This window comes from Hippoglossus hippoglossus, chromosome 5 (assembly GCF_009819705.1).
Source record: "Hippoglossus hippoglossus isolate fHipHip1 chromosome 5, fHipHip1.pri, whole genome shotgun sequence".
NCBI classification, from domain to species: Eukaryota; Metazoa; Chordata; class Actinopteri; order Pleuronectiformes; family Pleuronectidae; genus Hippoglossus; species Hippoglossus hippoglossus.
In genome coordinates this window covers 14,826,720-14,850,893 of record NC_047155.1, presented here as the reverse complement: position 1 = coordinate 14,850,893, position 24,174 = coordinate 14,826,720, and the positions used below count along the sequence as shown (strand labels likewise).

The following is a 24,174-nucleotide window of genomic DNA, read 5'->3' as shown; positions in this document are numbered from 1 at the left end:
GTTGTCTAAAGTGTTTATGCGACGGTGAAGTGTCTGACTGTACTCCAACACTGGCCATCTGTTGTGTAGGACTTTTCTGACATGAACACACACACCACGTCTCTCAGGCTTCACACTTACGAGTGAGTTACTTTCTAAAAACACTGAAGTTGACCTTTGCAAAAAAAGAAAACATTTTCAATAATAACAATGCCGTGTGGAGAGGTATTTTAGAAAACTGTAATGTGTGTTTATTCTGAAGAAGTCAATCAGGCAAAGACATTGGGTAAAAACAACAATAAATGAGAAAAGTGGTGAGAAGAAAGCAAACTGCTCCTTATTTTCTCCCATAGGTGATTGCTTTACTGAGAATTATCTTCACATGAAGTAAAAGGTGTTTTCTCCACTACCCAGACGTTCAATTAATCACACAAGGGAATGTGACAGAGGAGAAGACAGTTATTTGAATCACCTGTCTCTACGTACGCTTCATTAATCACAAATGATAAATGGTAGAATTAGGAGGTTATGGGTGAGTTTATAGGATTTCCTTTCCTGTTTCACATAAGAATGCTGGAACTGTCCATGGCAGAGACTCTGATATTTTGCTTTCTGAAAATTAATGGCAGTGTCCTGGGCTATAAGCCAGTAATTAACCATGCATTATTTCTGTCACTGAGTGGATTTGTATTGTATTCATGCAATTATTGATTGGTGCTTAATGAATCACAGAAGTCAAACATGTCCGACTCATCTTGGATCTATTAAGAGCAGCAGGAGGTTTGTAGCTATTGCACAGAGCAATGTCAATACAATTTATTAGAATCATCACCAGGTAATCTAAATACCAACCCATAATTACTGGTAAAATTAAATAAAAATACGAATAGCATTCATCCCCACACAGAGTAGACTCACTGTCTGTGTTCAGATTCTAAAATTATATAATGGCGCCCTCTCCTGATCCCTTATGGTAAAGCTGGTAGAGACTCTGATCCTTCCATGCAGCACAGGATCTAAAGAAGGAGCAAGAGTGACTTGACAAAATGTGAAGTGAGACAGAAGCAGGGTCGGTCTACAGCAACAGATCTGGTTGAAGAATTTTGTTTGTTGGCCCTGCTTTAGACTGGAGGCAGTTTGATGAAACACAACATTACAACAAATGGGCTCAGTGTAAGCAAAACTAATTCCCACATAGGAAAACTTTTGTGGCTCACACCCTTCACTTTTATTCCGGTCACAATGGGCTGGTGGAATGACGGCACTTGGGCGGTCTGCTCCTGTTTGCCTGATCTGGGCCAAAAGCAAGACAGAGCAATGCCACATGTCAACCGAGGACGAGCCAAACAGGAGCCTTCCAAAATCCTGCTGAGAAAAAAGGCCCACATTGGATTTTGGTCCATGTGCCACTTCAGGCACAGCTGGCCTTCTTCTGGCCCAGATACAATGGAGGTGAGCCTGAAGTGGCCCACATCCATCTACTATGAAAACAAGAATTTGACACAAGGCCTTGGGTTGTACAAACTTCTTAATTTAATAAATTAAAGAGAACCAATTCATTCGTTGCCTGGTTGATAATCCAGCTTTATATTCCTGCAGTGCAAAATCCTTGTGTAAATAAGTCTTCTCCAGTAAGCGTTTATTACTTTTAAGTAAGCTTTTATTGTGAAGGGGAGTGTGCCGGAAGTGTCAGTGTTGTGGCCACAGGGCGGAAGTAGCGTGTTGTCACCTCGTGTTTGACAGGTTGGTCTGACTCCAGTTAGCAAAATGAGCACATTAGACTGGTTTTAAGGTTATTTCCAGCTCCCACAGCTCAGCCGCTGAACTCGTTACTTCAACACACATCACCGTGAGGCGGTCGTTTCATAAAAACACCGCATCATCGTCTTACTCTACCGTTGTGTCTTCTTTATGTGCTACCAACTTTTTTAGCTCCTGTAAGCTAACGTTAGCCTGCTGAGTTCCCTGGTCATGCTGCTTGTCCCGCATTGACAAAGTACTTGTTTATTCACCGTGTTGAGATGTCATGCTAACTCACGACAACGTGATTTACTAATGACTTCCTCTTTGTGTGTGTTTAAAATGTGAAGCACTGACAGTTTGAACGTGTCTCTCATTGATCTTCAGCTCTCACACACACACACACGCACTACCTTTTCGGGTTTGCCTTTCTGGATTCAACATGTCCACACCGGAAGACGGAGCAGCAGAACAGGCAGCTCCAGCTTCCTCCTCCACTGAGACTGATGACGTCACTGGGGACATCATCACTGTCACCATCGGGGCGACGGTGCCCACGGGGTTCGAACACACCGCAGCAGAGGAGATCGAGGAGAAGATTGGGGTTGCTGCAAGAATCAGCAAAGACCGTGGTCGGTTATACTTTCCAATAACAACCGACAAGTTATACCAGGTGAGGAAAGAGTCCAAACCAAGGGAGACTCAGTCCCACCAGGTTTCTCTTACTGTTGTGTTGACCTACAAACACAGAGGACTTTGATTTGATGGTAAATCATGAAGTTCAGGGGCCTTTTGATGGATTTATTTGTATTTTAATTCGTTAAGACAATCTTTTATGCTTGTGTTTAAGTCTTTTTGTCTTTTATATTGTATTCATTGTCCATCTCTTATGTTGAGCTAGAGGTTTGTGAGTCTGTGGTTTATGTGGTTGCTGCTGTCTGTCCTACAAATTACAACACGGACAATAAAGATCCTTGAAGTCAAATCAATACATTTTTATTTAAATAGCCCCAAATCACAACATAATTTCAAGGCAGTTTGTGTAGTTAGGCCAAGACCTTACAATATTTTAGAGAAACCCAACAGTTCCAATTTAAAAAGAACTCCCCTTTAAGATACAGGCTCAGTGTGGGCGGCCATCTGCCTCGACCGGTTGAGATGAGAGGAGAGAGGGGGGGGGGGGAGAGAGAGGGACCAGGAACAGCTGTGAAATCGCCATTTTTTTAATTTCAGAAACTCTGACTTTTGTTTTGCCATTTAAAACATGTTTGAACGCACAAAACCTTTTCATTTATTCATTTATTCTTACACTCTAGGTTCATCTCTTGAAGTCTGTGGACAACCTGTTTGTTGTGGTTGACGAATATGATCATTACCAGTTCAAGGAATCAAAGGTAACTCACAGCCGACTTTACTCTGTTTGTTCTGATATACACTGTGTTGACGTCAGGGTAGCAAACTGTTCTTTAACTACAGGAGGAGACATTGGAGGAGCTGCAGCAGCTTGCGTCCAAACTGCCCTGGAGTAATGCCCTGCAGGTCTGGAAACTCAACGGAGCCTTAAAAAAGAGGAAAGGCTACCGAAAAGGAGGGAAACCAGCCAAAGTAAAACCCAACAGCGCGGCCAGTGATGAAACCGCGGCTGACAATGAGCAGCAGGAGGTGCCTGAGGCAGTGTCAGCTGCTGACGGCCAAACGGAGACAGAGGCCTCTCCTGACCTGGAGACCTGCGCACAGGACTCCGAGGAGGGAGCACCCAAGGCCAAAATCCTCAAATTCCGTGTGACGTGCAACAGGGCAGGTGACAAACACAGCTTTTCCTCTAATGAGGCAGCCAGAGACTTCGGCGGGGCCGTACAAGAATTCTTCCAGTGGAAAGCAGACATGACGAAGTTTGACATAGAGGTAGGCATGCTTGTTGAGACGGGACTGATGCAAAGTGAATAACATTGCACTGGCCAAAAAAAGCTCAACATGCTCAGATAAACTTTGCAGGGGACAACCTAATATTTAGTTTAAGGAGGGATAAAAATAACAACCCTGCCCTGTAACATTTTCCAAGAAGATAAGCTGTTCTCATTATGTGACATGTTGGGAAATGTTGTTACATGGTGTGTTTATGTTTAAGATTAAATCAAAAAAATGTTTTCACACGTACAGTAATGATAAAACTGTGGCCTTCCATAGTTTGTAGAAATGTTATTGTATTGGTTGGTAGGAGACAGTTGTTTGGTTGTGTAGTCTGACAACCACACAGTTTGTATATAGAATTAAGTTTTATTTCCCAATCTGAGTTAGATACATGTTGCAGTAGTTAGTAAATTAGCCTGTAAATGTTTGTGTTGTGCTTCTTTGTTACAATTAACTCAAAACAATAGATTAGAATATTATTGGCACTCAGTAGAGCGCATACCTCCACCAAGGCCCAACAGTCCCTTTAAATAAAAACCAAAGTGCACTAAATGGAACACACTTTTAAATATAAGTCTCCTAAATATGCCCTTTTCATCAAGATCCATGAATTATTCCCTGTAAAATTGGTAAAAAGGTGAAACAATCAAAGCGCTCTCTCGCAATGTTAAAGGAGAAAGAAGAACAACACCTGGATCTGCCAATTTGTCCAGATCCATGAAAAATGCAGTCAGTTGTTTTTTGGCCCATGTCCCATCTTTCTACCAAGTTTCATGGAAATGTGTTTTGTAGTTTTTGTGAATTCCTGCTGACAAATGGACAAAGGTAAAAACATAACCTCCTTGGCAGAGGTAAAAATGCCCATCAGATGCCGGATCAGATTAATGGGGGCGTCCAAACTTTAAACCCAAGTTTAAAAACCCCAGATGTATTACATTTTAATAAATGGTAATTTAAAAATCCCTTGAATAATTAATGCAAATCCAATTTATCAACAGTTTATTGTTCTTTTAATTTTAGCTCCATTAAATATGAAAATGTGTGTTACCTGATTTCTAATCTTCTAGTGTTTGCTCCTGTGCTGTAGGTTTTAGTGAACATACACAAAGAAGAGATGGTGATTGGCATCGCTCTCACAGAAGAGAGTCTTCACAGAAGAAACATCAGCCACTTTGGACCCACTACACTGAGATCTACCTTATGCTATGGCATGCTCAGGTAATTCTTCCTAACAGTGTGGTCCTGTTGACGTCACCGTGTTGAACTCAGATTTATATTTACCTACTGTGTGTCGTCACAAGGATCCATGTGATGTGAATAGGATGTGGTCGTCTGCTCATGTCTGCAAAGGACAGCGGATGTCACCATGCACAACTTTTTTTTAAATGTTGTTTGTCCCTTGTATCTCTAGAAATCATCCACATATGTTCCGTAAACATCACAGAAATGTGCATGTGTGTCTATTCTGTCATCAGCCTGTGTCCAACATATCTGGGATTTTATTATTATTATTGTTATTATTATTAACATGTATCAGTGTTTCCCACGAAATTAGATAAATCTGTGGTGGTAGCTGTGCAGGGGGTTGAACAGTGAGAACTGCCTTTCTCTCATGAGAATGTGCAAACCTACAGCCTAAGCTATGATGAGATCTGGCTGCCTGTGAGAATGATAAAAACCTGAGAATTCTCCTGGTGTTTTCACTGCTGTCTGTTTTCAGACATGAACTCCAGAATGTCTGCAAAATGGAGTACAGACTTTCTCTGGAGTTTGCCTTTGTCACAATCTCAGGAGCTTTCAGGCGAGAGGTGGCACAGCAGGCAGGAAGTCATGTATAAATTCTGCTGCGGACATCACATGTTGTCGTCTACACCACTGCCTTATTACCAAAACCTCTCAAATCTCGTTGTCTTTCCAAGTTGACATCTGCATCGGTGTCTTCTACGTGTATGGCTCCTCTTTTCATTCATTTCATCCTGAAACATGTCTGAAAGCAGCTAGATATACTGTTGAGCTTCAACAGAAGAAGAACATTAGTGAGGATTTTTCATAATTTTCTAGCTCCCACGTATACAAATGGATAAGATAAGAGAAAATAGACTTTACTGTCACAAAGGAAATGGGTCTTGAACACACACAGTATAAACAATGGTCCATCATTTGCATAACAAATCAACTTAGTCAAATAGCAGAGTGTAAAAAAAAAGATATGTAAATCTTTTCATGCTAAACTTGCATATCTATAGTTAGAGATGTGGAAATTTCTCGATTCTTAGAATCATCGCGATGCGGACGTGGACGACTCTGCATCGCAGCGTAGTGTTTTCACTTCATTGTTGCAGAAAAAGCGACGCTCCGTTAATCCAGGAACATAAATATGAATTCATCAGGTTTTTATCAATATCAGTTGTGATGATTAGAAAACATCAGAAGAGCTGATGAGTAATGCGGAGTAATGCGCCTCGGTGCAGTGGTGCAGCTAAGGGGGGGGCCAGGCGGGGCCACCTTGATACAGTAAAGGCTATAATCAGAGTTAGTCCTTTTAAGCCTGAGGTGCAGCACACAAGTATAAAATGAATGAATGTCAAATACATTTTGGAGAGCACTGACTACTAGGGTTGCAAAATTCCGGGAATATTCAAAGTTGGAAACTTACCATGGGAATTAACGGGAATATACGGGAATTAACGGGAATAAACTGGAAATTTTGTTGGTAATTTATACTAACTGTATTTACCTTGTCATATACAGACATAAATATAAACATTTTGTTTTGTCATAAGCTGATTTGAGCCCCTTTGGGCACTTGACTATATGATTCTGCATCTTTGTGGCATTCTTAACATAGGTCTTTGCACAGTATTTGCAAATGTACACAGCCTTTCCTTCTACATTGGCTGGGGTGAAATGTCTCCACACATGAGATAGTGCACGTGGCATTGTTCTGTAGAATAAGATGAGAAAAAAGCTTGTAAAAAACACTAATGCAATGCCAGGGATATAAATAGTTAGCTAAACAATTGGAATCGTCTTTAAAAATATTTTACAATTGATGGATAAATGAATAGTAATAGGCTAGATGAACAGATGAACAATCCTCAATCAGCATGCTAATATATTTTCCCCAGTAATATCATCAAAACTTACCTGACTAGTCCTTGGGCTAATGCAGTAGTGTGGCCTCAATAGCCCTGCTGTAGTGTGCAGGATGCTGGGAATTATCTGTGCATGTGAGGAGGAATGCACTGCACATGGAAGAATGCACTGTGCATGTGATGGAGAAATTCAACGTGCAGCATGTACTGCATTCCATACATCTTTAAAATAGAGTTTTGAATGACGTTTTTATTGCGTTTAATTTGCGGTAACATTTCTTTCTCAAAATTCCCGAGCTTAACTTCCCATGGAAAATGTCCGCCCCTTTGCAACCCTACTGACTACTGTCATAGACTTAAATTAAAACCTTATTCTGTAAATAACAGCACAATTGTAGTAACAGTCTATAATACCTTTTAAAGCACTTTGTAAATAAAAACAGAGTTCATATTTGTCTGTTTGTATTCACTGATGAAAAAGCAGCCATGTGCAGTAAAATAGAAAATGGTGGATGTGATCCATTGAAATGCATCAAGAATCCTTGCAGATGCAAACCTCTATTGTCCATTGTTGTTGCCTGTGGTTCACTCGGGATTAGAACTAAGAAAGAAAACATGACCGCATTAACAGAGAGGCAGAAATACTTGTCCTGACTGAACACAGGCATATCCAATATCTTCACACTCGCCAAGATATTCTTCTCTGTCACACCTTGGTGTTTTTTTGTAAGGCATAACAAAAGAGACGGATACTCTGCTTACTTCATACGTTTTCCGCTCAGATGAGCTCAGAGATCAATTACGAGTATGTGATGAGTAATAAAAACTGTTTACTCGGTGTCTCTCCTCTAGAATACACTCTTGGTATTTTTCTGCTTAATTAAAGGTTGAAAATGGTTATTCGACATCTGATGATTTTTAGTTCTGTTACTTGTGGTTTGGTTCATATTCGTTTGCATTTCTCGTTGGATAATTTACATATATTTCTTTTGAACTTCATTTGTTTGACCATTGTGAGCAAATACAATAGGAGCTGAGTAAACAAATGCAAATCATAACAATGTTATACAATACTAAGAGTACCACTATAAATGTGACTTGGATACAACTCAAGCATTTCAAGTTTATAGGCTTTAATTGCTGTAACGTTAATTGTCTTTTGATGAAGTGACTGACAACGTAAAGTAATGTATGTAAGTAACAACAGATATAAATACTCGTGGTGGAAGTTCAGTTGGGTGTCATGTAAAATTGCTGTAGGGCAGAAACCTAAACCACTTTTGTGTTTGAGTGTCATGTTCAGTACAGAACATCAGGAACATCACACTCGAACTCTATAAGACTGCGTGTTGTAATGAAAATAATTATAAGTCGCATGTTAGAAATGCTTTCCTGTAAAAATAAACATTTTGAGTATTGATTTAAAGATCGGTAGTGAGTTGGCGAGCCTAATCTCATCAGGCAGGGAGTTCCAGAGCCACGGGGCCCTGACAGAGAAAGCCCGGTCACCTTGAGTAGCCAGCCTTGACCTAGGGACAGCCGACAGGGACAGGCTGGCTGATCTCAGGTTACCACCGGGATTACAGGGAGTCAAGAGCTGCGAAATGTATGTGGGAGCCAGCCCATGTTGAGCTTTTAAAAGCTAAGTACTCAGAATGATTCATGCTTAACCAAGTCTTTTAAACACAGATTGACAGGCCTGGGAGCAAAGTGTTAGCAGAACTGGTTGATATTATATATTGACGTGTATGAAATGAGTTGCATATAAAATGTATTGCATTGGTGCTATATTCATGCTCTGTTATCTATTATCAGGCTGTGTAAACCTCAGGCATCCGATGTGATACTTGATCCAATGTGTGGGACTGGAGCGATACCACTGGAGGTGAGACATGACTTTGAGTCCTAACTGTGACCACAGTAATCTCCTGTATGCGTGACTTTTGTTGCAGCACTCTTTCATGACCTCATGTATTTATTATGTGTCATGGCTTTAACACCTCAAAATCGACATCATTACACTTCAACACACTGTACAACTGCAACACATTTACAAGCAGCTGGGCGAAGTTTCATGACGAAGCTCATCAGATTCACTTCATAAGTGAACGACACACTTCAGAGTTAAATAGCAAATGATCAGCAAGTACTAATTAATGCTTACTCATTAGAGTGCAGCTCTGGATGCAAAAACAATGTTTGTTTGTGTCCGAACGTGACGAGTCTGACATTATTCCCGGCACATGCTTTGTAAAAAATCAAACAGATAGCCCAGCCAACAAACCCAAACATGAATATTATTATTAATGATATTCTGAGTCCGGCCCAACCTGTCGAGACTCGGGTTTGGAAACCTTATGCTCTCAATTACTCATCACTCAACTCTGTGGTGTTTAACCTGCCATATTAATTTAGGTTTAAACATTCGGTCACATCTAATCATTTCTTAACATTATCATATAATAAGAACATTTTCAGACTCAATAATTGATCTTATTCAGCACTTTCTCTCCAAATTTGCCAAACTTGTCTTTATCCAAACACGACGCGTTTTACACCGTTCTCGATTGCTACAAGTGCATAAACCTAAATACTTAGATAACTGACTTGAATTACTGGTTGATTTGAGGAAGCTGATTTCTTTCCGTCATTGTTTCGAGCGCACCTGAGGAGGGTTTAAAATAATAAAAAAGGCCACAGATTTTAAAATGCTTTCCTTCTCCAGGGGGCCATCGAATTCACCAGTTCATTCTACGTCGCTGGTGACAATAATGACATGGCGGTTAACCGCACAGTCAATAACATATGTCACATCCAGAGAAGGAGGGCAGACAAGGGCAGGTGAGAATGAATCGCTTAAGATTTTTGGTTTTAATTTACAACTTAACTTACATGTGATGATAATCCCAATGATTTGTGATCATCCTTTCAAACAGTGTGTCTGGACTGCCCATTGACACGGTGCAGTGGGATTTGTGCAATTTACCCGTAAGGACCGGCTCTGTTGACATCATCATCACTGACATGCCGTTTGGGAAGAGGTAACATATGAGTGGTTTACAATACATGCTTGGTTAAATAATATGTCGAAATTACACTGGAGAAATCTATGTTTTAATAATTAAATGTTCCAAAATATCCCCTATAACCACAATGCTTTAACTGTTGGTTGAAATCTGTGTATTAAATATGTAATGAATGTAATTTATTTCATTCTGCTCTTAAAAGTTAAAGTGATTAGATCAAAATCCAGACTCGGCTGCTACAATGTCAAGTAAAGAACATTGAAGCTAAACCACTCCTCTGTTTTCTTGAAGAATGGGCTCTAGAAAGAAGAACTGGGACCTTTACCCATCCTGTTTGAGAGAAATGGCCCGTGTGTGCCGACCTGGCACAGGCAAGGCTGTCCTGTTGACGCAGGACAAGAAATGCTTTTCCAAGGTAAATGTATTCCTCTTGCAGATTACATGATTTCCAGCAAAGTCCTCAGGATGTTAATTACATCATTCCAGTAAAGATGATGCATGCTCGCTGTTCATTTACTCAGATTTAAACGTGTTCTGTCTTGTACAGATGTTGGCAGCCATTGCACTTAGCTACTTATTAGTGATGCAACCTTTCTGTCACCCGTCAAATGGCACAAAAGTAAGAAATGGGACATTAAAAATACTTTTTTATTTAAGACATCACAAATGTGTATGGAGGTGCAGCAGTACACAGGTAGCGCAATGACATTGTTGCAGAAACTAAAAGAATCACATTTCTTGTGTTTGGAAACCTGCTCTCTCTCTTTTAGCAACATGCACCTGTTCAATTTGTCAAATGGGAGGTGCTGCTTGAAACCTTTGTACCTTTGCTAATGTAATAATAACAACAGGTACTGTGATTATGGTACAAAGGTTAATTTCTTTAACAGTGTGGCGGGAACAAGTAGACAGACCTGTTTGTGTCACCACCAATTAAAGTCAATGATTGTGCTTTGCCCACACCTGAGATTAAACTAAATAAAGCACTTTGTGTACAAATATACAACGTGTTCCCTTAGAAATAATTCAAAAAATGATGCTTTTAAATGCAGATGTTTTGCTTTTAAAGTTCCAAGACATCACTGACTCACTAACAACAGTACGCTAATCTTCTGTGCAATAATCCTGGTGTGTGTGTCTGTGTGGCAATACAAGTTACAAAACGAAATCAACAGGGCTGGACACAATCATAACCTGTGAAATGATGTCGCATCATTTCTTATAAGCACAGTCTTGAGTAAAGGGGGAAAAGCCACATTTATTAGTCAGTCCTTGAACTGCACAAGCTCCCTGAGGAAAAACTAAACTTATAAGGTCTACACATACTGACCATGTTGTGTGATGATGCATCATTTGGCAGTAGCCTGAATTAGGGCTGTCAACTTTCCTTTGTAATATATTATTATAGTGTAATAGAATTTAGTCTTTTATTACTATTTATCATGTGTATAACTGCTCATCTAGAGATTTGGTGTCTATTTTCTCTACAAGCTGCTGTTTTACATCAAATTAGACAGTGAAATTGATCAGTTGATCATTTTGACATCATACTACTAACTGCACCTTTCACAAAAGTTGCATTGTCTATGTGTGTGTATAAGGCGTCGCATAGACGTGACAACATTAGACTAACGTGAAGCTCATTTCGCTCACACATGCACGCGAGCTGCAGTATTGATTTGCTCCAGTTGTTCTTTGAGCTGTTGATTTGTTCCAACAGCTGAAACAGATGGAAGTTGCATTGGGCATTTTGGCCACAGTATAGATTTTGACCTATACTTTACAATAATTATAATATTATATATATATATATAAATAGTAATATAATATATAGTGTGTGTATATATATAATAAAATAGAGTGGCTGCATACTTAAAAAATGTTATTCCCCCCATGCTTTCTTGAATTTCAGGCATTCTTGTATTGACCTTTCTGTTGTCCAAGCTTTTCCAAATTTGTTCTAAGTCAAATAATTGGTATTAAGATTTATGTCTTTGTTTATTACTACAATCCTTAAGCTGTTTATGCAGCTCTCCACCAAGTTTAAACAACCTTAAAAGCTCACATGAGTAATAAATTAATCTTGAAATCATCTCTAAATAACCCCTCTGCAGTTTTAGTGATGCAGGTTTAACTAACTCGGCCGTGGCATCTTGGAACGAGACTTTTCCAGCTGTATTTGTCTAAGCAGAAATCTTGCTTTGCGTAAAACAGATGTCTCATTTGTTAGTTTGCCCTGAAAAGATTTATGTTGTCCGCAGGCTGTTTCCAGGATGGGAGGACTGTGGAGGAAGCTGCACACTGTTTGGGTCAATGTCGGGGGTTTACACGCCGGAGTCTACCTCCTCAAGCGGACCGTGGCCGTGTTTGGCCAAACTCCTGAGGATATCTATGAACCACGAGGAACGGTTAACACGCAGGAGGACAAGGAGGAGAACAAGGAGGAGAACAAGGAGGAGAACAAGGAGGAGGACAAGGAGCTCTCTTAATCAAATCACCTCCTGCATTTGAATTCAGAATTTATATTTTGAGGCCATGTAGGATTGTTGCTATTTATTTTATTTTTGAAGATTTTACTTTCTCCCTGTTTCAGGTTCTCTGCTCAACAGTGCCAAGCAAGTGTATAATTTTTGTATTTCACATTTGGTGTAATGTGATAAATGGGAGAAATTGAAAACGTATTCTTTCATGCTCAGCAGCAGGTTAATGGTTCTCTCACTGTTCCACTGAGCCAGTTCATTTGTCATGATGCTGTTGAGAAACCCACTGAAGGTTTTATTGCACCTCTGATCTGCTGCGTTCACTTGTCAGGAACTGCATGTTGCCATTTGTCCCGATGAATGAAGGTTCAAACTAAATATCAGTAAATATAAATATTCATCACTTTGATTCAGTTGCCAAGCAGTGACGAATTTACAACACAGAAGCTGTAACGCACAGTAGAAGAAAGCGGCAGTACTTGAAAATGTTTTCTGGAATATTTTATATTTGAGTTGCTGGACAATAAAACAGGGGAAAGTCACACTGTGTGAATATGTGCTTCCTTCTTCCCTCTTCAATGTCTACCTGCAAACCAGCACGTTTTTTCTTTTAGCTTCTTTTTCTTTAACTTTCCATCCTGAGCACACAACAACCAGGGACATCACAAGCTGATTGAGTAACAGTGATATATTTCAGTGTTGGTGAACACCTGCAGGTAATATTATACTTCCTGTATCGGTTTAATAAGAAAAATACACACCCCTCGCCTTTGGGTTATTCCCAGACAGGAACTGTGAAGATGTGTTAACCAATCCTCACCACAACTAATGACAAGTCTACAAGGAAAAAAACATACCAGTTGTGGAGTGTTGAGTTTGATGTAGATTTAATTTGGGTCTTAGTAGTAACAATGACTTTTGTTAAAGCAACACTGTGACAGTTTTTTGTAACTTAAAATAATCAAGTCACCTAGTCAGAGAACAGTCTGCTTTCATTCTCACCCTGAACACTTGTTCTTGCTGAGGTATGCAGTGAGCAGGTCTGATGTCCTGTGAGAACTAGGACGCTGAAATTGTCCGAATCAGGCACTGCAAGTTCAAGAGTGATGCTGAACTGTCGAACTGTCAGTTAAAAAGACTATGAAGTCATTAAAAACCAGAGTTAATCTACAATAGTGAGGAAACTTTTACAATATGAAGAATATTAACACAGTTTGGTGTATTTGTTACAGCAGCAGCTCTTCAGGTTGAAGACAGAGATCATGAGGAATATCCAGCGATAGGTTGTGTCCCAGGTCAGTGAGTGGGACTGTGCAGTCAGAGCTCTGGTCAACCGAATGATGGACTTTGTTTTTTCTCGTCATCAAAACCACCTCAATGGTTTTCACACCTACTTTGTTTGGTCCAGACCTTCAGACTTTTCAATTCAGTCCGAACCAAAGTATCAGGTGTGAACGAAGCCTCCGTCCATAGTCCGGACCATCGGACCAAAATTGTGTCCATCCAAAAGAGGGGTGTTTATTTCAATGAACCATGGTTCATTTAATTTCAGTGTGAAAAGACTTTTATGGATGGTTCAGAATTCCAGACCAATTGCAGAGGGTGGAAACAGTATTAAACAAGAGAAGAAGAAAGCGAAGCCTAAGCTTGTGGGATTGCTTGTAGTTTTCGCCTCCAACAGTTGAACGACAAAGACACTGATTTTGCGGGTAGTGACACGATAATGATATCACAGAGCCAACGAGATAACCAAAGTGAACCGGTTCTTTATTTTCTCCATTCACACAGAAACACTATTTTATTTTAAATGCACTTTATTCAAAAGATTTGGCAAATACAGTCGCTGCAGTGACAACATGCCAACGTCAGACGCTCACTCGACTACATACCAATGTCAAGTATAGACGCAGCTCACTTAGGTGATGACGACAGGACTTTCTAATGTCGTACTAAAACTAACACATCAAATGTAAAACTGTGTTACAAAGACAAGAACTTTGGTTCTGACCGTGGTCTAGACTCTCAGGTATGAAAACGTCTGTTACAGAATGAATTGCAGAGGGCGCTGTTGCTCTGTAGATGGTTACATAGGGTTGCTTTAAATCATTTAAAAGTTTCTTTACTGTTTTACATTTTTGAGTATTATTCTTGTTTGAATATCAAGTGCTCCACATCTAAAAATTAAAGTTAAGATAAATGTGGGGGGTTTTTGCCACTTGTAGCCCAGATGACCTGGAATCGTGTCAAACGTGCGTTACTCCTAAATGAAAACCTTTTTATTTCCTCGTTTCAGTCAAAGTCGCAGCGTCACAGTTCATCATGACGTTTACAAACCACATCACCGAGCGAGCTGGTGATTTTCCTCTGACTGTGCTCAGTGCAGATGTGATGCTTGGCGTGTAGACTAGTGCTGGGGTGGGGGTGTGACACCGTCGGTGACTCAGCTGTGGGTGAGGAAATCCCTTAAAAGCCATGAGAGAGCCGGGGGGGGGGACTCCACAGTCTCTGCGCAGCGGGGAGGGAAACACACGACATGATCTGGACCATCTTCCTGCTCGTCCACGCCGTCCTGCTGTATTTCATCGTCACACACAGAACCAGGTGAGTTCCTCTCCTCACACGTGTCTGTCTGAGACTCAGAACAAAGAAATCTCTTTAAACTCAGACCTGCTCTCTTCTCGTCATCTGTCACTTACTTTTCACTGATTTGTGCCTGTATACTTATTTCCCACTATGCCAATTCTAAACCATTTTTATGCAACTTTTCAATGGAATTATTCAATAATGAAAGATAAAAATAACACTGTTGTGACAATGAAAGGATCACGTGTTGGACACCGCACCCCTGGAAAGGCATTATCTTCATTGTTTAGTGTGGTGCTGCAGTTCCAGTCTGAGGAATGTGACTCAACTAGTCCAGTGTTAAAATTAGAATTAGTCTCCGTGATTGAGAATTTAAAACTTAATAGCTTTTTGTTTTCATTTGAGGAAGTTGAAAACTACTTAGAAAAAATCTGTGGTGTGAAGTTGTGTTAAGTTACTCGATGTAGTTCACCTATAGGCTACAGTATATAGGCTATAGTGTATATAGTCTAAAAGGCTTGGCCTATAGTCAGACTGAACTGTGTGTGTACACTGATAGAAGCTGGAGGACTCGTGTTGTTTCAATCACTGTCCAAGTCTCTTTGAGTAGTAGTGTCCCAGTCAGAAGGGAAAATTATTAAACAAGTTCAGCAATCACTTTAATCTGAATTCAACTTTGTCAATATCTGCCTCAGACATAGGGATTGAAATGCTGTTTCTCTCAGACCCTGGGTGCAAACACAGTAGTTTACACAATCAACATAATGGATATGAGCTTAAGTAGAGAAGAGGTAGAAAAATACAGCTTTTACTATTTTTGTATCATACAAAAAACAGTGTAACTTTTTTATTTGTAATTTCATTCATTAGGTCCAAGAGTGAACCGCCTCTTGACAAAGGAAGTATCCCATGGTTGGGCCATGCACTTGAATTTGGAAGAGATGCCTCCAAGTTCTTGAATCGCATGAAGCAGAAACATGGAGACATTTTCACAGTGAGTAGAAGAAACGATATTAATATTATAAAGTTATCTTAAAGTTGATCTGAAAGTCTTTTCAAAACATTTTCAACCCCAAAGATATTGTGCAAACTACCTCCTTTTAGAATGACACATTTTTTATGGAAGTGCATTTGAAATTGGACTTTTATGACAATTTTCTTCTTACTTTCAAGTTATAAAATCTAAACTAGGCCCTGAAAAAGCCCCAAAAGGGAAATACAAATCCTTCGAAATACAATAGGGCCTCCCACCGGAGGTGCTCGGGCCCTAAAAACAACAACTTCTCCGGATGTAACTGTGGAACACATCTTAAAGATTCAAGGAATCCTTGCAACAGCAGGTTGCAGATCCCATCACGCAACATGACTTTCATCAGGATATGTGATTTTCAGTAATCAGTTGCTTTTTTTTTAAGTGCACTCATAAATACATGCACAAAGACTGTAAGACTTAGTAAGACTAGTGGACTGTAACTCATGCACTCACATGTCTGAACGGCTGATCTCCAGGTGCGTGCTGCTGGACGTTATGTGACAGTGCTGCTGGATCCACACTCGTACGACGCCGTCATCAAGGACTCGGATTCCCTGGACTTCACACGCTATGCACAGGTGCTCATGGAGAGGATCTTCAGCCTGCGGCTCCCACATCACCAGCCCACGAAAGAAAAAGCCATGATGAAAACGTAAGTCCTCCCACTGAAAGATCATTCTGCATGTTTTCATTTTCTCTTTCTGTGAATGTGGAAGACAAATTAGTTCATGAAAAACCACCCACTAGTTTCAGGAGTGGTATCGAGTGAACTGTGAATGTTTTTTCTTTCACGCATGAGGAAATTTCTTGTTTTGTTATTTCTGCACGTTGTTTATTTTGTAGAACTGAGAGAAGAAAAATAGAATCAATCCAGTGTTTTTACTTCCTTTATTTGAAGCTTTAAAAAAGATCAATGTTGAGGTTTTAGTTGAATTTGAGTCACTCAAAGCTCTTTGGGACTCGAACCTGGAACCCTGAAGTTATTTTCATGTCATGGATGTGTAAATTATGTTTGAAGCATATTTTTGTCCCATTAGAATTGCATGTTCATCCAAGTGCAAGCGTCCATATGCCCAGTCATCTAATGTATAACAGAGAAAAAAATGTATAGGAATATTACTTCTGTAACACTGGTCTGTTCATACACAGTTCATTTAGCTACTCGACAAGTTAGGTTGAACCTCAGTGGACGGACCCAAGTGATTTTTGAATCCAACAGGAGTCAGAGTCGAGTCTCTACCTGAGTCTGTGTCCGAGACAGTAAAGTTGAATTTGATGTCGCTGAAAGCAAAGCGCACCATTTGGGGCGTCTCTTAGAAATAACAAATCCACATTTAGCATGGTGAACACACAAACACACACAATTTAATAATCAGTCACAGTATTAATATTGTGTACGCTGCCTTGTTCAGGCTGCAGGGTGCCGCATTCTTTGTGTGAGTGTGTCAACAACTTAACCACAAATTAGCTAAATGATGTTATAAAATACCTAAGCTACATTTCTCCAGAACAAAAGATGAGACAACAAAGTCAACTAGTGAGCTTTAATAAAGGCTTTCAGTGAGCTATTGCATTTCTTCCCCCCCGCAACACCATCAATCAGTGTGACGTGATTTACAGCTTCACTTCTGAGGAGTGTCTCTTAACCTTTTATTCCTGTTTCTCCTGTAACCCCTCATGTCTTCAGGCATTTCGCGGGAATGAATTTGGCCGCGCTCGACAGCACCATGAGCAGACACCTGGAGGCTTTACTGAAAGCCGATACGCCTCCGAACCAGAAACACTGGAAAGACGAGGGACTGTTTGACTTCTCATACAGTGTACTCTTTAAGTAAGTAAAGAGCCCACTAATCATACGCACGCACACGCACACGCACGCACGCACGCACGCACGCACGCACGCACGCACACACACACACACACAGTCGAGTCTCCATGACTTCAGAGGACATTAAATTGGCATACATCGAGCTAAACAGTTTACACACAAAGATAAATGAAGGAGGACACCGTTTTACACAAATGTTCAAGGTCATCTTTCCGGTGCAGCACACAGACTGAAACGGAGAGCGGATGTGAATCAGAGCTTCTCTGTCTCTCATGATAAGAGGTATCATCAATTACACAGAGCAGAGAAACACTATATGACAGTGATGTTTACTGTGACGCAGCGACGTCCACCATTAGCAGATGCTGCTCGCTGTGTGGGCGAGTGGAAAAAATACCAGTGCAAAGGGGATCGCGCGTGTGTGTGTGTGTGTGTGTGTGTGTGTGTGTGTGTGTGTGTGTGTGTGTGTGTGTGTGTGTGTGTGTGTGTGTGTGTGTGTGTGTGTGTGTGTGTGTGTGTGTGTGTGTGTGTGTGTGTGTGTGTGTGTGTGTGTGTGTGTGCTCACAAATGGAAAAGAAAATAGTGTGTGGGCTGGTTATCTTTCCATGAAGACAGAGACGGTTGGCATTCACCCACCGGAATGTCCCGCGCGGTCACACACATTCACACACTTTGTATGTGTCCTTTCTCTGCAGGGCGGGGTACCTGACGCTGTTTGGAGGAGAGCAGAACAACAACCACTCCGATCCCTCCAGTGTCTATGAGGAGTTCAAGAAGTTTGATGGCCTCCTAACCAAACTGGCAAAGGGCACGCTGAAGTCAGGTAATGACACAGGAAAGCATCTGTCAGCGGAGAGATTAAAGGAGGTTAAAGACGCAGTTGTCTGGAAGAATTATTATCTATCAATGATGCCATACATCACGTCATCACATCAGCGTTACACAGCGTGACTCAGGAGAAAGTCTTACCTGCGCTCTCTGTTTACACTGCGTCACCGCTTCTCAGTTTATATGACATCATCTATATGCTGTAATTCAAGATTTGTTTGCCGGTTGCCACGGTGAGTTGCTTACTTAGCATGTAGGAGAGTGTTTGTGAACGTTTACAATTCAGAGTTCATCATCGCAGCACTCCGCCGACTGAGAACACGTACTTTACTGTTACGACATGCACTTTATTTCCTCAGGCCTCGTCTCTGTGCGCGTGTGTGTGTGTTATTGTTTCGATCTTTATCGGCTCCTCCCAATACTGAACAGGACAGTCAACCAGTTTTAATATTATTGTGCCCTTCCTTCATTTCTGTCTGTCATGCTTAAAAGTATTGTTCTTCTCCCGTTTCTTGCACACAATAATATCAGTGACAGTCTCTGACCCCCATTTACAGTTGGGGCCTCCAACCTCTGGAAGCAACTTACCTTAGTTGTAAAAAACGTAGAGTGAGTGGATAGTTTTAAGAAACGGTTTAAAACTCATCTGTTTCATAAGTACAGTACCTGAAAGTGTGGTAAAGCTCCCTCTGTAGCTTTTATCACCACCACCAAGGAGGTCACATTTTAATCTACGTTTTCCATTCTTCTCCATTGGTTTGTCATGTAGCAGAATTACGCAAAAAACAAAGCAACTCAACCGATTTTGATTTCTCCGAGAACAATTCATGGCTCTTGATGAAAAAAATCCGGCACGTTTAGGGAACTGATATTTCTAGGGACTGTTTGGCCTTGAACTCTGAGTGCCCTGACAACTCAAAAGGTTGCAAAATGTGCTTTAGAGATAAAGTGTACTTACACAAGTTTTGCCTGTGGGTCACTCCCTCACTTTGTGATGTTTATCTGTGTGTGACAGAGGAGAAGAGGACAGCCCACAGGGTTCAGCAGAGACTGTGGGAGCTGCTGGCTCCAGCAGGTCTGGCCGAGGACTCCGGGTCGAGCCTTTGGCTTCGCGGATACAGGCGGCTCCTGCAGGAGGAGGGGGCCGACGAGGACACGCAGAGAAAGGCTGTACTGATGCAACTCTGGGCCACACAAGTGAGAATGAGGAAATGCATTCTGTGTGTTCAAAAGTGAGAATCTCTGGTGATTATTTATAGATGAGATGAGTTGCCTGCTCAGTCGGGGGAGCCTGATACCACGGAGTCACTGTGTCACAGATTCAAGTAAACATGTAGAATGTGGCACAACCTCACAAACGGAGCAAATTACATGCACACAAGTGATGCAGTACTCTTCTTTGGCACCGGAGTGCGCTGTTCAGCTCTACTTTCAAAGTAGTTAGTCTATGTCTGTGGGGAAGTCATGGAGGGGAGCTGGAATTATAAAAGAGAAATGTACATGAACTTAGCACAGTGTCATTCGTGAGACCACTTCTTAATGCTGTTCGACTTTATATCATTATCTAAAATCCTTAAATCCTTGGTCTGATGATGCAGCAGTTTGTATTTATTCAATGACCTGCATCTCATTTCAGAATAATTGATTGTTATTTTTACATTTGATTACATTTAATACAAATAAAAAGCAGGTTAATAGTTGTATTAGTTTTGGTCTTGATTGGGATTCGAGCTCATTTTGACTTGAGGAATTCTTCCTCACATATAACTGGACGCAGTATTAAATCATTCATTCTTGCCTATAGTCCTGCTGGAGGGTTGTTATTGCATCAAAGGTGTTAATCAGACGTTTACTTCATTCTGCTAAAACCTGCAAGACACTTACTCATCCTTTTTTTTTCTTTTGCACTTGTCACTGTGGTTTATTTCTATTTGATTACAAGTTTTGAGTCATAATTCGGGTCTGTTCCACATTTTCATGTCCTTTCAAACTTTACTTTAGTGAATTAAATGAACATTTATCAGATTGCATGCAATATTGTAATCACATTAAATGTTGCAAAAAGTCTGGTTAATACCAGAAATAGGTTCCTTCATCAGACATGTTTTTAATTATACTTTGGTGCGTTTTGCCAATAATTAAGTGTAATTTATTCGTTATGTTATGTTTCCATGGAGTTCACTATCATGTTTCTACTTGTGGCAGACAGCTCTGTGCTTTGCCATAAAACTTAATAGCTTTAATGTCCTGGCCTTGGACGCAGGCAGATGGCAGGGGACCTCGGGTTTCCAACAGCTTTCCTTTTTAAGTAAACCATTAATGCGCCGTGCTCTGCCAGCAGTGACTCTATCCAGAGCACTGCTCTCCTCGTCCCAGACACATGAAAGGAAGCCGTTCTTTTTCTCTCCCATCAGGACTAAAGATTCATTAGCGCTTTTTGATTAAATTGAACTAAACTTAAATTAAAATGTGTTGCTTTGTTGCAACTCTAATAAAATAATGGCATGAATGCTGTGGGTGTCACGTGATGATCTCATTCACTGTTACCACCTGCGCTGTCACTGTGCTATGCCGGAGTGTCGGAGCCCACCTTATCATCGTGGTCATGTTACTCTCTGTTTGTCTCCAGGGTAACGTTGGTCCTGCTGCATTTTGGCTGTTGGGCTACTTGTTGACGAACCCTGAAGCTCTGATGGCGGTGAAGAGCGAGTTCAGCCGGATCTCAGAGATGGAGACGTCAGCGACTCCCCTCATGGACGGACCTGTGAACACCCCTGTTTTTGGTGAGAGCTTGTGAAAGGAACATATGATTTAACCTATACCATGAAGCCAGGAATAAAAGACACTCTTAAGGCTCGGTCACATGCAGGCGAATATCACAGGGTTATGTTCACCAAAGTTTAACTCACTTAAGTGAAGCCATGCTGGTTTTGATTTGGGGCTCAGTCACACATAGGGGAATAAGTCAGTGGTGAACCTTTGCTTCTCCGTTCACCTCAAATCTGTGAGCGAGGAGTCGAAGGAAACATTCGCTTCTTGGGGTGCAGCAACTTTGGTGAACTTTGACCCGTGATGTTTATTTCGTATTCTCGTGTGTGTGACCAGGCCGAACACAGAGCAAAACAACTCTGCAGATTCACTTCTCTGCAGGGAGTGAATGTTTTATTCGCCCTCTTGCTGGCACAGATTGGAAGTGAATGGGTAACTGAAGGTTTGCCACTACCACATGTGCATGTATGACCGTGCATGTAAATGTACAGTGCTCAAACTGCTTTAAAAGAACTGCATCTTAAAGAGGAGCTACATTTAAAGTGTGAGAAAAGTGAAGCCGAGTAAGGAAAGGGAAAGTACTGCAGAAATATTTGTGAATAAAAGTGCAAATAAAACAACGTTTTGTCCACAACAATTTTCTCGTTCCCAGATAGTGCTTTGGAAGAGGCACTGAGACTCACTGCTGCCCCCTTCATCACCAGAGAGGTGGTGCAGGAAAAGACCCTCCACATGGCTGATGGCCAAGAGTACCTGCTGAGAAAAGGGGACCGGGTGTGCTTGTTCCCCTTCAACAGTCCTCAAATGGACCCTGAGATTCACCACGAGCCGCAGGTTTGTCTTGTTCACGCAAACGCTCTCAAGTTTCCAACCCCTCCACTCCATCAAAACCCTGCTGCGCTGCCAACAGGAACAGTAGTAATTGTCTTAGGGACTTGCTGGCGGCAGACTTAAGTGTAATTAGAATCTGCAGTTGTTTATATAAGGCAGAATCAACGCCTACACAGAGCTGTCCCTGTGTTACCCAGTGAAAGGTCAAACCCTGAGCTGCGGACCATTCAGGGATTAGCCAAGCACAGGAACAGCTAATAGGCGTGGGAAGGACAACGCAAGGCTGATTTAAATCAAATCTGTCCACAAACAAACAAACGGATATTGCTTACATCTAATGTCAGCTGCCAAAAACAAAATTTGTGTGCTCTTTTTTCAGAAGTACAAATACGATCGCTTCCTGAATGAAGATGGATCAACCAAGAGGGATTTTTATAAAAGAGGAAGGAAGCTGAAATATTACACCATGCCGTGGGGTGCAGGGACCAATGGCTGTGTGGGGAAGCAGTTTGCCATCAACACCATCAGAAAGTGAGTGTCTCAGAGCTGGTGCAACTTCACAAGATCGTCCACAGTGAAGGAGTTTACATGGTTTCATTTGCTTTTGAATGTTCTAATTTAATTTTTTTCACTTGTTTACTCTGCAGGTTTGTTTACTTGGTGCTGACTAACTATGATTTGCAGCTGTGCGACCCACAAGCTCAGATGCCCGAGGTAAACGCCAGTCGTTACGGATTCGGAATGCTACAACCAGAGGGGGACTTGCTTTTCCGATATAAACAGAGGAAAACGCACTAAGACAAAACGCGATATCTTTCATGTTCATTTCAACTTATGCACATTGTTGTCAATAAGCCCTTTGTACTTTTATATTCTGTATTTATAATATTTATGAAAAGATGTAAATAATACCATATACAAAATGTTGTCAATTTCTTTTGAGTGTTTGGTACAATTAATGGTTCAAATCCATCACAGCCACAAACATCTGTTCAGCACCCACACTATTATTTTGTGGGTAAATAATATGACACTGGAATTTGACCAGAGCTGCACTAGAGCATGGGTCTGTACGTTCAATACAGCGCAAGAGCATAATGAGGGAAACTGCCTGTACTGTAAACAGAGCCGCGGCCTCACATCTGTCACACTGACACACGCCTGATGTTTGCGCGGGGAAGCTGAGTGGAAAGTTTAGATTTATATGTCGTCTGGAAAGAAGCTGATCGCCTACTAGCAGCAGCAGCAGATTTGCCACAGTGCACCGATTTGTATAGTGGAGACCTGTGCTTCAACCAAACTCCATGTTCTTTGTTTCAGAAATAATGAAGTTTTTTCTTCAAATACAAAAATTATGACACAGCAGTTAAAACAAAGGCTACTCCACAAGCATAATAAGAACAGTAAGCGTTGCAAGAACTGTTTGGGAACATTAGCAAGTTCAAGGGGCAGCGTATTGTACCGTTTAACCAATCAGAAGCCAGAGCTGACTGCAGTTATTATTGTTCCTGAATACACATGAAGCTGTAATGTGGAACTGGGTGCGGGTAACCTACTCCTATTTCTAATAAAACTTCAGCTTTGCTGTCAACTCACACCATGTTTCAGTTGTGATGTTTCATCAAATTATACATTTCAATAAATCAACCAATTATAAATATCAAGTTATGACACAATCATGGACAAAGTCCGGACGTTAGGCCTAATTAAATCTGACCTTTGTTAACTTGTGATGGGTCCTAATTTCTGAACTTTTCCACTGATAGACCAGATATTGTATTTCACTATTTCCAACTTTCAGGACACACAGACACAGAATCTTCAGGGGTGGATCCAGGGGCGGGGCCAGAGGGCACCAGCAGAAACCTGATCCTCTGAAGCATCCAAACTTATTAACAACACTTACACTAAATCGGACACATTTTAAATATTGTTATTTATTTTATAAAGTTATTTGAAGTAAACAATGTGCATGAAAAAGGAGCAACTTTCAAAGTATATTCAAGTATGTGTGGCTTTGCTGAAAGGAATGGCTTAAATGTGCACCTCGCTGAATCAGGAATTGTGCACG

The 24,174-nt window shown here is 40.9% G+C and overlaps 3 protein-coding genes across 4 annotated transcripts in view; all 3 read left to right on the top strand.

The window, feature by feature from the left end:
• LOC117761837 (olfactory receptor class A-like protein 4) overlaps positions 1-24,174 on the top strand; it is a 946,130-nt gene that overhangs the window by 388,109 nt on the left and 533,847 nt on the right. The gene's annotated exons all lie outside the window — the stretch shown is intronic.
• Positions 1,637-12,779, top strand: thumpd3 (THUMP domain containing 3). Of its 2 annotated transcripts, XM_034586074.1 has the most exons (11): positions 1,637-1,722; positions 2,107-2,392; positions 3,036-3,113; positions 3,196-3,624; positions 4,718-4,848; positions 8,541-8,610; positions 9,451-9,566; positions 9,662-9,766; positions 10,043-10,166; positions 12,013-12,180; positions 12,212-12,779. In XM_034586074.1, exons 2-11 carry the CDS (start codon positions 2,162-2,164, stop codon positions 12,260-12,262), a joined length of 1,503 nt encoding a protein of 500 aa, XP_034441965.1. In that variant the 5' UTR covers positions 1,637-1,722; positions 2,107-2,161; the 3' UTR covers positions 12,263-12,779. The 2 variants fall into 2 exon arrangements, with proteins under 2 accessions (XP_034441965.1, XP_034441964.1); XM_034586073.1 differs by having other exon boundaries at positions 12,013-12,779.
• On the top strand, positions 14,693-23,021 carry LOC117761812 (prostacyclin synthase-like). Its single transcript, XM_034586077.1, has 10 exons — positions 14,693-14,832; positions 15,685-15,808; positions 16,324-16,499; positions 17,535-17,678; positions 18,371-18,498; positions 19,519-19,700; positions 21,133-21,286; positions 21,925-22,106; positions 22,483-22,634; positions 22,751-23,021. Exons 1-10 carry the CDS (start codon positions 14,765-14,767, stop codon positions 22,899-22,901), a joined length of 1,461 nt encoding a protein of 486 aa, XP_034441968.1. The 5' UTR covers positions 14,693-14,764; the 3' UTR covers positions 22,902-23,021.